This window comes from Eleutherodactylus coqui, chromosome 6 (assembly GCF_035609145.1).
Source record: "Eleutherodactylus coqui strain aEleCoq1 chromosome 6, aEleCoq1.hap1, whole genome shotgun sequence".
Classification (NCBI taxonomy): domain Eukaryota; kingdom Metazoa; phylum Chordata; class Amphibia; order Anura; family Eleutherodactylidae; genus Eleutherodactylus; species Eleutherodactylus coqui.
In genome coordinates, this window is record NC_089842.1 from 20,895,680 (window position 1) to 20,910,617 (window position 14,938).

Consider the following 14,938-nt stretch of genomic DNA (forward strand, 5'->3'; position numbering starts at 1 on the left):
TGCTTATTCCCAATGCTCCGTTCTCCACGTACTGCAGCTATTGATTCCTCTGCCCTTCTAGTTGTTTACTGCTCATAGCAGGGAAACAGACCACCTCTTCTATGGAAAGAAGTAACAGAGAACCGCGGTAGCTGGTGGCCGGGCCAAAAGTTAGTGCGCATGTGCTTCTCAGATCCCGGGCCATCAGATTTATATGAAAGAAGTGTGCAAGCGCCGTCCTCCTCTGCTATTTCTTTCTATAGAAGAGTTACCCTGTTTCCCTGACAACAAGCAGTAAACAACCAGAGGACAGAGGAATCAATATATATAATATCTGGAGAACGGAGCATTTTGGAAATAAACATCTAATGGTTGAGGGCACTGTTTTGTGATTTTGAACACATTGAGATAGGATTCCTGAGATGGAAATACCCCTGTAACTCTTCCCTGTTTTGTCAACTGCTGAGAAAAGTTGCAACTCTGATGCTAGTGTTACTATTAGGTCTCTCTCACACGGGTGTATTGTCATTGTGCATCGCATGTACAACATGCGATGCCAATAGCCCATTGATTTATATGGGGCCAGTCACACTTGTGTTTGTTTCGCGTGTGTATTACGCATGCCAAGATAGTGTATAGGGAATGGCAGCAGCAAGTCTTTCTGATTGCTCGCACGCATATCTCTTGTGTGTGGTGGGCAGCTGCCTACGGCTGTATGAGCACGGCCTTAGGCTACCAATGACTGAGCCACCACACCTTGTAATGCTGGGGTTCTAGGTTCACATCCATCTATGGACAAAATCTGCATGGAGGTTGTATGATCTCATTGTGTTTTTTTTTCTCAAGCACGGTGGCTCAGTTATTAGCACTGTTGCCTTGCAGTGCTGTAATTGCAAATTCAAATCTGACCAAGGATGATGCCTGTATTGGCTCTTTATGTTCTCTTTGTGTTTATTCTTCTTGCACTTCTATTTCTCTAGCAATGAAAGAACAAGCGGGGTGGCTCAGTAGTTAACACTATAGCCTTGCAGTGCTGAAGTTGTAGAGAGATGACTGTATGGAGTCTTTCAATACTGATGTTGCACTTGATGAGGTTTGAACCTAGGACCCAAGCACTGCAGGACAACAGTGCTAACCACTGAGCGTTATTCATTGAGGAGCCACCACAACCACCAGGAGGGAAATGGAAAATGCACAAACTGAGGACCTTCGGCCCCTGTGCAAATTTATGGGATGGAAAACAGAAATATTTTCTTTCCGTTTTGCTGCTCTGACAACGGATATGCAAAAATTAGTGTGAAAAGTCCCTTACTGTTACCTTTCCTGTCTTGTTGTTCTTTATTGTGTCCCTGTCAGTCTGCTGGCTACCTATAACCTGTTACTTAAGGATGCAGGTATTATGGGATTAAGATTAAGGCTCTGTACACAAGCCAACATCTTGCACTGTAATCACACACTTCAGAATCAGATGCCATGATTAATCCCGTAAACCACATGTTAGTTTTTCCCAGACACCCCCCATCTATTAAAGGGGAATTACAGTCAAAAAGGCCTCTGTGGGGTTAGGGGCTCAGGTCACCACCAAGTTATCTACAGTTACATCAGTAGAAACCTTGGAGACCCTCCTGTCTTGGACAAACAAAGACGGCCACATCGCTTCTCTTACTAACTGATGTACACTGTGCATAAGTATGCACCATCAGTCCAAGACACAACATGCTTTGATTGGTCAGCACTTGCCAGTCAGTGGAGAATATAATGACAGTGTACTTCGGGTAGTCAGAGAAGTGGTGCGGCCATCTTTGTTTGTCCAGGACTGGAGCGTCGCTTTAATAGGGTTGTACATATTAGAAGAATGTGGCTCATTTCCTTTCTAGTAACAGTGCCACATCTGACCACCTGGCTGGTGTTATAACTCAGCTCCACTATAGTCAGTGCAATTCAGGTGCAATACCACCTACAACCCAAGGAAAAGTTTGGCGCTGTTTTTAGAAGGAAGCAGCCATATTTTCTAATTCTGGTCGACTTGCAAAAATCATCTTAGCCCCACCTTAGGCTCCATTTAAACCTACCGATTTCTCCTTTGTACGAGCAAATGGTCTCAGGGTTCGCTCGTATGGTCTGTTTATACTGCAAATACACCGTTGGCTCATTCAAATGAGAAATTACTCAGTTGCTCACATTCGCCTTATAAAGTGACTGAGAACGACTGAACCATCACTACTTAAACCTGAACGATTAGTGAACGAGCCAACCGTGATTTTTATGCCTGCATATAAAAAACAATGAAGGAAAAGCAAATAATTTATTGTTCTTCGCTCAATCATTGGCTGCGTTTACACTGAAGATTATTTTTTCAGTTTTGAACAATTTTTCGAATGATAATCGTTCTTTGCAAAAGGGTTTTTACACCAGGTAGTCTGTGCGCCAATTTATCATAGTGACTATTAGAAAAAAACTTTCTGAAAGTGAGGGTGATCAAAGAATGGAACAGGTTACCACAGGAGGTGGGGAATCTCCTTCAATGGAAGTTTTCACTGTAGAAATTCCTATAAAACTTAACTTTTAATAATATGTACGCTAAAACAAACAAGCTAAAAAGGACAAACGCACATGTAGAAGAGACTCTTATCTCTCCCTCTTGGGTCACAGATGTACTCGAGAATTATCGGTCTAGATATTCAACCAATATCCCATCCAATGTGTGTCTCAAGACCCAAACTAGAGAGAAGTGGTCCACAGAGACAAACAGGATATCAAGATGGAGGTTCTGAAATAAAGAACCCAACCCACTTAAGTAGACCAGGGAATAGATATTGTCAGGGCCATGCGCTGACTAATAATGTCATTAGCTCAGCACCTAATAGTCAGCATATCCACTGGAGAAATAGATTACGCAGACTGAATTCAACGAGTAACTAGTCTCAGGGTTTCACTGGACATGATATTCACTAGAGTAGCGTTTACTGTCTCAACGCGTTTCCACCATATTAGCGGCTCATCGGGAACCCTAGTGAACCCAGTTCTGTAATCACTGTAACACAGCCAGACTATTATGAATGTCACCTTGAAAATGTCACCTGATCGGTTCAAATACTCAAAGAATGATTAAAAGTTAAGTTTTATAGGAATTTCTACAGTAAATACATTGAATATAAATGAATTCCTCTGCCGCAGTGAAAAGTATTCCTTCAATGGAAGTCTTCAGAGGCTGGAATGAGTTTTGAGCGATTATCTTTAAGTGTAAATGGGATTTTATGTGTATTGATTCTCCAAGCTTTGGGACAGTGAGGGTGATTAATGAGTATAACAGGTTGCCACAGGAGGTGGAGAGTTCTCTTTCAATGAAAGTCTACAGAGACTTGGCAGACATCTGTCTGGGATGATTTAGTGACCCTGCACTGAGCAGGGGGTTGGACCCGATGACCCTGGAGGTCCCTTCCAACTCTACCATTCTAGGATTAAAGAGTTAGGGCTCTTTCACACAAACGTAAATACGCAGAGAATTACACAGCAAACAAAGTCCATTGATTACAAGGGCTTCATTCACAGCTGTGTATTTTTCATGTGAATTTGGGCATTTAACCTCCCCCCCCCCCCAAAAAAAAAACACTGCATATTATAGCTTGGTGTGTATTATGCACTGAAATAGCCAAATGAAATCATGCGTTTTCTGTCTGTGCGCCAAAGAAAACTGCCTATAGGCAGAAACACACAGGGAATCAGCATATTTTGGTCCGTGAATGCACTGTGTACTCACTGACCAAAATACGCAATGCGGCCGTGTGAAAGAGGCCTTAATAGGATTGTCTAATTGTAAACTATCAATGGCCTATGCTGTTCGCAGAACGTCCGAGTTATGGAAAGTGTAGCTTGCTGCTCTCTTTGCATATCTCATAGTGTTCTGCCAACATATACTGTTATGTCCATGTGAAAAAGGCAATCAAAACAAACAAGCAATTTGGATCAGTTTTCCGATCCACGGATTGTTGTGCATCGGGCAATAATCAGTAGCAAATGTTTGAACAAATGATCATTCCGGTAATTATCGCCCCATGTAAATGGGTTTTAACATTAATTCTTCTCAGCAATGTGCAGCCACGTTTCTCTGACAGCAGAGGTATTAACAAGCACCTTGTCTTCTCTCTACAGCCATGGGTGGGGTGACCATCCTGCAGTTGTGGACTCTCCTGGCTTTCTTATGTGGTGAGTACAGACTAATGATATGATTTCTGCCTGCAGACAATAAATCCGTCTCACCATTTGGTGTCAGATATTAGCCTGTCCTGCCAGGCTCCTTCAGTCCAACAACCCCCAAGCCCATGCCCCATTATAGAAAAATGATTGCTGTCTAACTGTATGATATCCACAGATAAAAGCTGATGCTAGGTGATCAATAAACCAGTAAATGGGTATTTCCAAAATCACATTTGTTGCCCGGTGGCTCTGCAAATACACTTTTTCTTTTTTAAATGCACCAATCCTGACTTCTCAGGACCAGACGTCCTGATTTAGGCGGGCAGTCCCACTTTGCTACCCTGTGTCCTGCTTTCTGCCAGGGTCCAGCGGGATAGTCATTTGTCCCACTTTTGTCTGGCTTTCGGGACGTCTGGTAACCATTAAAGTGATTACCAGCTGGGGTGTCTCAGTTCCCTGGCTGGTAATCACTTTACGGCGCTGCGGCCAGATGCACACACTGCCATCAGTGTGTGCCTCCAGAATATTCCTCCCCAGACCTCTTCTCCTTAATTCCGCAGGAGAAGAGTTCAGGGGATCAGGTGGACACACTTTCGTCCGCAGCAATGGGGCTCTGAAGATCAGGGGCAGGTAAGTATGTGGGTTTCAGGGGGGTTCTATTACTACTGGGACTACTGCGCGGGGTCACTGTTACTACTGGGATTGATATAGGGGAAACTATTAGTAATAGTGTCCCCTATATCAACCCCAGTAGTAATAGTATTAGCACTAAGGCCACTGTGGGGGTCACTTCTATTACTGAGGCTACTGTGGGGATTGGCATCACTACTGGTGCTACTGTGGGGGTCAGCATTACTACTGAGGCTACTGTGACAGTCACTATTACTACTGAGGCCACTGCAGGGGTCACTATTACTATTGAGGCCACTCTAGGGGTCACTGTTACTACTAAGGCCACTGTGAAGTCACTATTACTACTAAGGCCACTGTGAAGTCACTATTACTACTGAGGCCACTGTGGGGGTCACTTTTATTACTGAGGCCACTGTGATGGTCACTTTTACTACTGAGATTACTGTGAGATCACTATTACTGCTGAGGCCACTGTGCAAGTCACCATTACTACTGAAGTCACTGTGGGGGTCACTGTTACTACTGAGGCCACTGTGGGTTTCACTATTACTACTAAGGCCACTGTGGAAGGTCACTATTATGACTGAAGTCATTGTGGGGGGAGGTCACTATTACTTCTAAGGCCGCTGTTGTGGGTCACTATTACCACTGAGGCAACTGTGGGGCATTACTCTTACTGCTGAGGCAACGGTGGGGCATCAGTATTACTTCTGAGGCCACTGCTGGGAGTCACTATTACCACTGAGGCAACTGTGGGGCATCACTATTACTACTAAGGCAACTGTGGGGCATCACTATTACTGCTGAGGCCACTGTGGTGGGTCACTATTACTACTTAGGTGACAGTGGTGGTCATTATTACTTTAGCCACTGTGGGGTACACTATTACTACTGAGGTCACTGTGGGGGAGTCATTATTACTACTGGGGCCACTATGGGGGTCACTATTACAATTGAAACCACTGTGGGGTCACTATTACTACTGAGGGTCACTATGGGGGTCACTTTTACTACTGGGGCCACTGTGGGGGGTTACTATTACTACTGAGGCTACTGGGGGTCAGTATTACTGTTACTACTAAGGGTCAATATAGGGGACACTATTACTACTGAGGCAACTCTGCAAGTGGCATCAAACTTCAAGCCAACTTAGGGGGTGTTTACATGTGGCAGAAATGCCCACAGCAGAAATTTCTGCAGCAAATTCTGCAGCATTTCTGCGTTCAAAAAACAGTCAAAATCCATACCATCGGTGCAGATTTTGACTGAAGATCAAACACATACCAGCAGCTTATTTTGTACTGTCAGCGCTCCCCGGCAGCCTGGTCAGGTGCAGCGTCGCTGGTCAGGTGAGGCCACTACAGGTTGCTGGGAACCGGAAGCTGGGCGTTCTGTAAAATTGTGTACATTTTTGATATCTATCTGGCACATGAGAAAACAGTTTTCCCATGTGCATATTTGGAATTTATAGGCATTACTATTGATAGTCCCACTATGGAATTTCTTTTACCACAAGACAAATTGCAGCGACTACGTAATCTTTTGAGTACGGTACTACGTTGTAAAAAGATTATGTTAAAAGAACTATAAACTTTCTTAATGCAATTGGTTGCTATGGAAGCTGACACCTTGGGTTTTAATGAAGAAGCAATATGAAAGATTGGACCATGAGAGATTCTACACTTTTTAGGCTGTATGTTTGGCTAAATTTGATAATTCCTTAATTGATTTTCCTTTTTTGAGGTTGTAGAATGCTTTATTTGGATAACTAGCCAATCCTTTATTTTTGGGCCGAGAGGGGGGCTTCGGAAAGAAATTACACTGAGAATCTGGGACTATATGGCTCTAGATTTCACATTTTTGGGGGCAGTGTTTGTGGTTTAAAATGGGATTGCGAGTAAAAGGGGAATTTGGCCTGACCCTGATTTGAATTTTTCATGCTGGAGGGAATGGGGTTGGCAAGGTTAATGTCTTAGATCTCATTTGGAAAATAAAAAGAGACTTTAGAAATCATAAAGCTATTTTTCCACACATTTTAGAAACAACTAGTAATCACTTTTAAATGCCTCAACCAGAGGTACCTGTCAGTGTTCAGCCACGCTAGCCGCTGCTAAACTTCCTCCCCCTTCTTTTTCTGATGGCTCCCATAGACTCCAATAGTCTATGGAGTCTCCAGTGTTATTCAGTCCAAAGATAGGGCAGGACCTATTTTTTTCAGCCACAGGAAGGTCGCTAAATTAACGCACTTGTGTGCTATAATTTTTGGTCAAACACTTTTACGCACCAAAGAAATCGTTCATCTAAATAAATATATTAGAAACTAATGCTTTAGATGGTCATGATTTCATTGCTAACTTAGCCACATTATATCGTCTGTGTGAATAAGGGCGCCTTCAGACGACTATATATCGGCCGTATATTCTATGCGTCCCGACTAGAGATGAGCGAACGTACTCGGTAAGGGCGATTTCGCAATCAAGCACCGCGATTTTCGAGTACTTCTCTATTCGGGTGAAAAGTACTCGGGTGCGCTGTGGGTGAGCGGGGGGTTGTAGAGGGGAGTGGGGGGGAGAGGGAGAGAGAGAGGGCTCCCCTCTGTCCCCCGCTGCTACCCCCCACTCCCCTCTGCAACCCCCCACCCCACAGCGCACCCGAGTACTTTTCACCCGAGTAGTGAAGTACTCGAAAATCGCGGTGTTCGAATGCGAAATCGCCCTTACCGAGTACATTCGCTCATCTCTAGTCCCGACACATGAATAATACAATAGCAATAAGCAGTAATAAATACACAAACCACACAATTTGAATTATAAAAGGCCACGGTATTTAGTTTATTAAAGGGATGCACAACTTTAATTAGTAATCAATATATATATATATATATATATATATATATATATATATATATATATATATATATATATATATATATATATATATATATATATATATATATATATATATATATATATATATATATATATATAATGAAATCTGTAACATATAAAACACGTAACCTCCAGAGATTTAGCCATGCAGACTTAAGGCCTTAGGGCACCTTCAGATGACCATATATCAGCCGGGTGCTGATATACGGCATCCCTCTCTGCAGGGGGAGGAGGCTGGTAGACCCGGGAGCAGTGCTCTGAGCTCCCGCCCTCTCTGCCCCTCGCCACTATTTGCAATGGGAGGGGGTGAGGGCGGAGCTAAGTTCCAGAACTTATCCCCACCCCCACCCCGCCACCTCCCATCAGCACCCGGCCGATATACAGTTGTCTGAAGGCACCCTTAAGTCCTTAAGTCTGCATGACTAAATCTCTGGAGATTACATGTTTTATATGTTACTGCTTTAATTATATATATATATATATATATATATATATATATATATATATATATATATATACATATATTTATATTTATTGATTACTAATAGAGATGTGCGAACGTACTCGTTTCGAGTAATTACTCGATCGAGCACCGCGATTTTCGAGTACTTCAGTACTCGGGTGAAAAGATTCGGGGGACGCCGGGGGGCGGGGGGAGGCGTGGCGGCATGGGGGGTAGCAGCAGGGAACAGGGGGCAGCCCTCTCTCTCTCCCTCTCCCCCCCACTCCCCGCTGCAACCCCCCACTCACCCACGGCGCCCCCCGAATCTTTTCGCCCGAGTACGGAAGTACTCGAAAATCGCGGTACTCGGGCGAAAAAGGGGCGTGGCCGAGTACGTTCGCTCATCTTTAATTACTAATTAAAGTTGCGCATCCCTTTAACTAAATACTGCGGCCTTTTATAATTCTAACTGTGTGGTTTGTGTGTTTATTACTAATTATTGCTATTTTATTATTCATGTGTCATGACGCATAGAATACTATGTCATGTATGTCACGTGGAGCTTATATAGTCTGTACGCCCTTTATCCCCCCCGTGTATATGAATGCATGACGTCCAAGTATGGTATCCTTGTGTTTTCTTAGTCTGTGTACTCAGGGTTGTCCCTCCAAGCCCAATTCCCTTAACTAACCCTGTGAAACATTCAGCCCAAGCTTAAGTTGTATTTACTGTACCCTTAAGCTAATTTCAAGGTACACAACCGCCTCTGTAGACCGGGGTCTTGGATTGTTGGCCATGTGTTCGGTTATTACTAGTGAACTCATTACTTTCTGTAAATACTATAGCATTACATAGAGGAGCTTAGAAGAACCTTGAGAAGTAGCAAATATAGATGATTGCTGTCATCTATATATATAAAGACGAAAGCCCTCACTGACTCACTGACTGACTGACTCTCCACTAATTCTCCAACTTCCCGATGTCATAGAAACATGAAATTTGGCACAAGCATAGATTATGTCCAAAATAGTAAAAGTAAAGAGGTCCCAACTCGAATATTCAATTCTAGCGCAAAAGAATCAGCATCCAAATTTTATGTACATAATCTAAATCTCTCACTTCCCAATGTCATGGAAACTTAAAATTTGGCATGAGCATTGATTATGTCATAAATAGGAAAATCTAATGGGTCCCAACTCGATTATTCAATTCTAAGCGCAAAAGAATTAGCGTTCGAATTTTACGTACGGAGTGTAATTCTCTCACTTTCCCGTGTCATAGAAACTCGAAATTTGGCACGGGCATTGATTATGTCATAAATAGGAAAAGCGAATAGGTCCCAACTCGATTATTCAATTCTAAGCGCAAAAGAATTAGCGTCCAAATTTTACGTACGGAATCTAATTCTCTCACTTCCCGGTGTCATAGAAACTCGAAATTTGGCACGAGCATTGATTATGTCATAAATAGGAAAAGTTAATTGGTCCCAACTCAATTATTCAATTCTAAGTGCAAAAGAATTAGCGTCCAAATTTTACGTACGGAATGTAATTTTCTCACTTTCCGGTGTCATAGAAACGTGAAATTTGGCACGAGCATTGATTATGTCATAAATAGGAAAAGTTAATAGGTCCCAACTCAATTATTCAATTCTAAGCACAAAAGAATTAGCGTCCAAATTTTATGTACGTAATCTAATTCTCTCACTTCCTGATGTCATTTTATATAAAGGAAACGTCACATGGTTACCTCCACATGGTGTTTCCTGGGTAACTCAAAGAACCATGCAAAATGGTGAACATATCTTTTTCCCGGTATCTCTAAAGTAACCACGACTTCATAAGATTTTCCGTGTGAACACCAGATAAACACCAGTACCAAATTAACTCGGGCGAAGCCGGGTATATCAGCTAGTTCTAGAGATGAGCGAACATACTCAGATAGGCACTACTCGTCCGAGTAATGTGCCTTATCCGAGTACCGCTGTGCTCGTGCTCAAAGATTCGGGACGCGCTGCGGAGCGGGGAGCTGCAGGGGAGAGCGGGGAGGAACGGAGGGGAGATCTTTCTCTCCTTCTCTCCCGGCCGCTCTGCCCCGCTCCCCGCTCCGACTCACCTGTCAGCAGCGGAGCGCCCCGAATCTTTGAGCACGAGCACAGCGGTACTCGGATAAGGCACATTACTCGGACGAGTAGTGCCTATCCGAGTACATTCGCTCATCTCTAGCTAGTTCTAAATAACCCTAATTTTTATAATCTCTCTGGGCACTGTAGTTCACCCTTTCCATTCTTTTTACGTTTAGTTGCCGACTTCAAACCCAGACTTTGTCTGTCTTGTGTTCTGGTGCTCAGTGCTATACACAATATTCAATGTGTGGTCTGACCAGTGATTTTTAAATGCTCTCATCATGTGCCCCTAGACCTCTTTTGATGCCCCCTATGGTCATATTTGTCTTGGCAGCAGCTGCCTGACACTGGTTGCTCCAGTTAAATTTATTCTCAGCTAAAATGCACAAGCAATTTTCCAATGTAATGTTTTCCCCAGTGGTCTCGTATGTAGAATGTAACCTTGACATATATTTTCCCTGCCTATATGCATAACCATATCTTTATCAATGTCAACTCACATCTACCACTTTTCTTTCCATGCCTTTAACTTATCCAAATGCCTGTATAAGTGTACAGATCCATATATAACAGTGTACTATCCTCTTTCGTATCATCACTTTACTGTTCATCCTCTGCAAGTATTGATTTTGCTGTACAATCCTTCTTTGAGCTCATTACTAAATGTATTAAAAATAATAGGGCCTGGTACTTCTCCCTGCAGTAGCTCACTAGTAGTGATGACTCCTCAAGTACTACCCTGATCTTACCCCAAAAGTAACTGTGTGGCTCCTCCAATACTGACTCTTGTAGCACTGAATTAGTAATGCTAATGTTACCTTCGTATGGGCTAATGAGAACGGGGCCAAAACGAACGTGACCCAGAATGCTAGGCAACAGCAGATGAACTACCACAGATAAACACCTGTCCCTAACTTCTACTAGAGTAAGTGACACAGACCTACCTGAGCGGGGACATTGCCCCAATAAAGGGCAGCCCAGCGGTCTTCGGATCTGGGAACTTGTTGCTCCAACGAACCCATACAGCATGGATAGGACACATACACATGCCACCACCGATAGGGACAATGGGACAGGATAAGATGACACAGAGCCAGAAACTCACCATTCAGCAGCCAAATAGATAAACACTAGTAGAAGATGTTAATGCTATAAATGCCAGGTATTAGTTGACATTTTGATCAAAACATGGAAGCTAGTGGGCCACTTCATGACTCCTGGCTATATTGCTAGTCCGTACATTAACCAGGAGTCCAGCGACACAACCAAACAAACCACACACAGACAGGAGAAAGACCAGCAACCTCTAGCAGAGGAGCTGGTATATACACGAGCACAGACCCTGGGAATTGGCTAACTGGGGAAATTCACACCCAGCCAGCTTAAGCTGTGGATCTGTGCTGCTAGAGACCTATGTAGTACAATAAATTAAAGACAGCACAACCCTTACAGTACCTCCCCTTAAAGAGGGGCCTCTGGGGATAGAGGTGCCTAACAGCTGATCCCCTCCAATATGGTACGCCACTACTAACTGTGACACTTCAAATACTCACTTTGTGGTGCACCACTGGTAAAAATGATCCCCCCAATACTGACCCATGGTACTCCAGTAGTAACAGTGACCCAATCGGAGTATGTACTATGTGGCTCCTAAGCTGTTGGCATTCTTGTGCTGTGCTAGCACCAGTGAGGTTTTAGCATTATGAGATCTTGACACCAGGTATAAAGCCAAATCACCGGCAGTAAACACCAGAGTTGGAGCCTCACGGTGATCATAATTTTGGTAGGCTTTTCCATTGTATTTTCACATGGCCCCCAACCTACAAAATATTGTGGACATCTAGTTTGTCTAGAGCAAAGAGTCTTCTCAGACCCTTTCCCCAGTTCATTTTGTAAGGTGTTACATCAAGTTATAATTTTCCGCCATGTTTTGTGCTCTCTTTACAGGAACCTCTCTGGCTGGTCCACAGGGCCAAAATTTCATTACTGTCTTTATGCAGAACTATAAACTATCTTACAGTACAGCAGACCTCCAGCTCTTCATCACTGGGTACAGTCCTTCTACTACTGTAACAGTGTGGATAAACAAGTCCAGCTTCAAACTAGTCTTGACAGTGGATGATCGGTCAACCATCACTGTCCAGGTTCCTGCATTTGCAGAGTTACCTGGTACTACCATGTCATGCAATGTGATTGGCATCAAAGCCGATAAGCCTGTCTCAGTCCTAGCTCTAAATTCCAAGTTGCAAAGTAGTGATACCAGCATTGTGTATCCCGTTGAAGACCTCGGTACGGACTACTATGTGGTGACACCTTTAGATGGTCCTAGTGATGCATATAAAGAGTTTGCTGTGGTCAGTTATGATGTCAATGTTGCTGTTGATATCTATTTGAAGGGAGCAGTTTCCTACCAAGAAAAAACCTTTGCAGCTGGTAGTAAGCTCTCTGTCCTCCTACAACCGTACAGTGCTCTTCAGCTCCTCAGTAAAGATAACTTGTCTGGAACTCATATATTATCTCGGACTCCTGTGGCAGTGTTGAGTGGTCACACATGTACATGGAAGAATACCAAGTGCAACCATGTCTATGAGCAGCTTCAGCCTGTACCCAGCTGGGGCACCAGTTTCATCATACCGCCAATATACTTCCAACGTAAACCTGATATTGTATTTGTGGTAGCTGTTGTTGCAAATACAAAAATTAATTATCAAGTCGGAGCTCAGAAGTCAAGTCAGACATTGAATACAGGTCAAGTAATTCAGCTACAGATTCCTATGAAAACCCCCATTTATCTCACCTCCAGTGCTGGAATCCAAGTTATATACTATTGTACTGGCTGGCAAGATTCTTCTTCTATACAATATGACACTACTCTCATCACAATTCCTCCAATCAGCAGCTACTGTTCCTCTTACTACATCTACAGCCAGGCAAATTTTGACAACTATGGCACCATAGTAGCCAGAACCATAGACATCTCAAAAGTCACCTTCAATAAAGGTCCCGATGCAGCCTTGACTTGGAGTCAGATTCCAGGGACGGATTATTCTTGGTCGACTCAGAGATTAGGGAAAGGATTTAGTATGCAAACCCTGGAGAACTCATATTCACCCTTCATGTTGTTGTCCTATGGACTTGCAAAACTGAACAATTATGGATCCCCAGCCACATGCATCACTGGTGAGTTTTTTCTGTTGTCTGGATAGGGTGGGGGGGAGCTATTTGCTTTATCATTTTTTTAAGGATTAATAAAAGTTTTGTTCTTCAGTCAATACAGGTCCATCTTGTGCCACAGTAAAATGCAGAGCTAAAGAGATATGCCAGCTGATCAATGGGAGCCCGATATGTGTGCCAAACTCTGTAGTCTACTGCTATGCAACTGGTGACCCTCACTATCGCACCTTTGATGGTCGTTTGTTTGACTTCCAAGGAACCTGCACGTATACCATCGCCAAAACTTGTGGTAATGATAGCAGCCTCCCAGTTTTTAATATTCAAGCAAAGAATGAAAACAGGGGAAATACTCGAGTGGCCTATGTCAGCTACGTGACCATCCAAGCGTATAATCAGTCTATATCATTAGTGAGATATGAGTATGGATTTGTGAGGGTAAGATTCTTTTGAGTGTCATTATGAATGCTGTTTCCTTTAGAATTGCCTCAGAATGAAAAGATGTGATATGCAATATCTCGCCTTCATTTTCTTCAGGTAAACAACCAACGCCAACGTCTTCCTATTAGTCTGAATGGTGGTCAGGTCCGCTTGTACCAATCTGGCGGCTCTGTCGTCATTGAAACTGAATTTTCCTTAAAGGTATACTACGACTGGATCTCATTCCTAAAAATATACATCTCCAGTAGCTTCTATGGAAGTGTTTGTGGATTGTGTGGCAACTATAATGGAAACCCTTCGGATGATCTGATGACACCAGCTGGTACCCAAACATCTAGTTTAGTGGACTTTGGTAAGAGTTGGAAGGTTGTTGACGGAGATCTATTCTGCTGGGATAACTGTAATGGAGTATGTCCGACGTGTCCTCTTGCAACTCAACAAATCTACTCAAGTGAACAAAGCTGTGGCTTGATCTCTAAGGCTCTTAATGGACCATTCAGTCAATGTAACGCTGTCATAGATCCCAAACCATACCTAGATGACTGTGTATATGATCTGTGCATGTATGGAGGCTTCAAGCAGATCCTATGCCAGAGCATAAAAACCTATGTTGATGTTTGTCAAAGAAACAACATCTCGATTGGAGACTGGAGGCAACTTTCTGGATGCCGTAAGTTGATAACTCAGTGTTTCTTTGTTTTTAATGTATATAATAATGGGTGGTTTCACACGGGCAAGAAAATTGCGATTTTCAATCCATGCGATTGTAAAAAAGCAGTTTAGGAAACCAATGATTTATGATGGTTTCCTTCCCATCAGCAATGTTTTCACTGATGCTATGTTGAGAGACAAAAATATCGCAGCATGCTCTATCTTTCTGCAATGTGCGATTTTTAAAATCTCCCATGTCTCCCTATGGAGCCCGCTTTTTTATTGCATTGCAACGCAACGAACATGTGTTGTGATTTTGACATTAGAAGGTCCCATTAACTTTTGCGATACAAAATTTGCAGAATTTTATTGCAGTGTAAGCAATGCGATGCAAGATTGTTCTAAAAAAAA

At 43.0% G+C, this 14,938-nt stretch overlaps 1 protein-coding gene across 1 annotated transcript in view; it reads left to right on the top strand.

Moving 5' to 3' along the window:
- Nucleotides 1–4,126: 4,126 nt before the first annotated feature.
- LOC136631928 (IgGFc-binding protein-like) overlaps nucleotides 4,127–14,938 on the top strand; it is a 33,353-nt gene continuing 22,541 nt past the window's right edge. Inside the window, exons 1-4 of the mRNA XM_066606421.1 lie at nucleotides 4,127–4,185; nucleotides 12,212–13,444; nucleotides 13,533–13,873; nucleotides 13,973–14,546. Coding sequence (XP_066462518.1) covers nucleotides 4,134–4,185; nucleotides 12,212–13,444; nucleotides 13,533–13,873; nucleotides 13,973–14,546 — 2,200 coding nt within the window. The 5' untranslated portion in view covers nucleotides 4,127–4,133. The remainder of the gene's footprint in view (nucleotides 4,186–12,211; nucleotides 13,445–13,532; nucleotides 13,874–13,972; nucleotides 14,547–14,938) is intronic.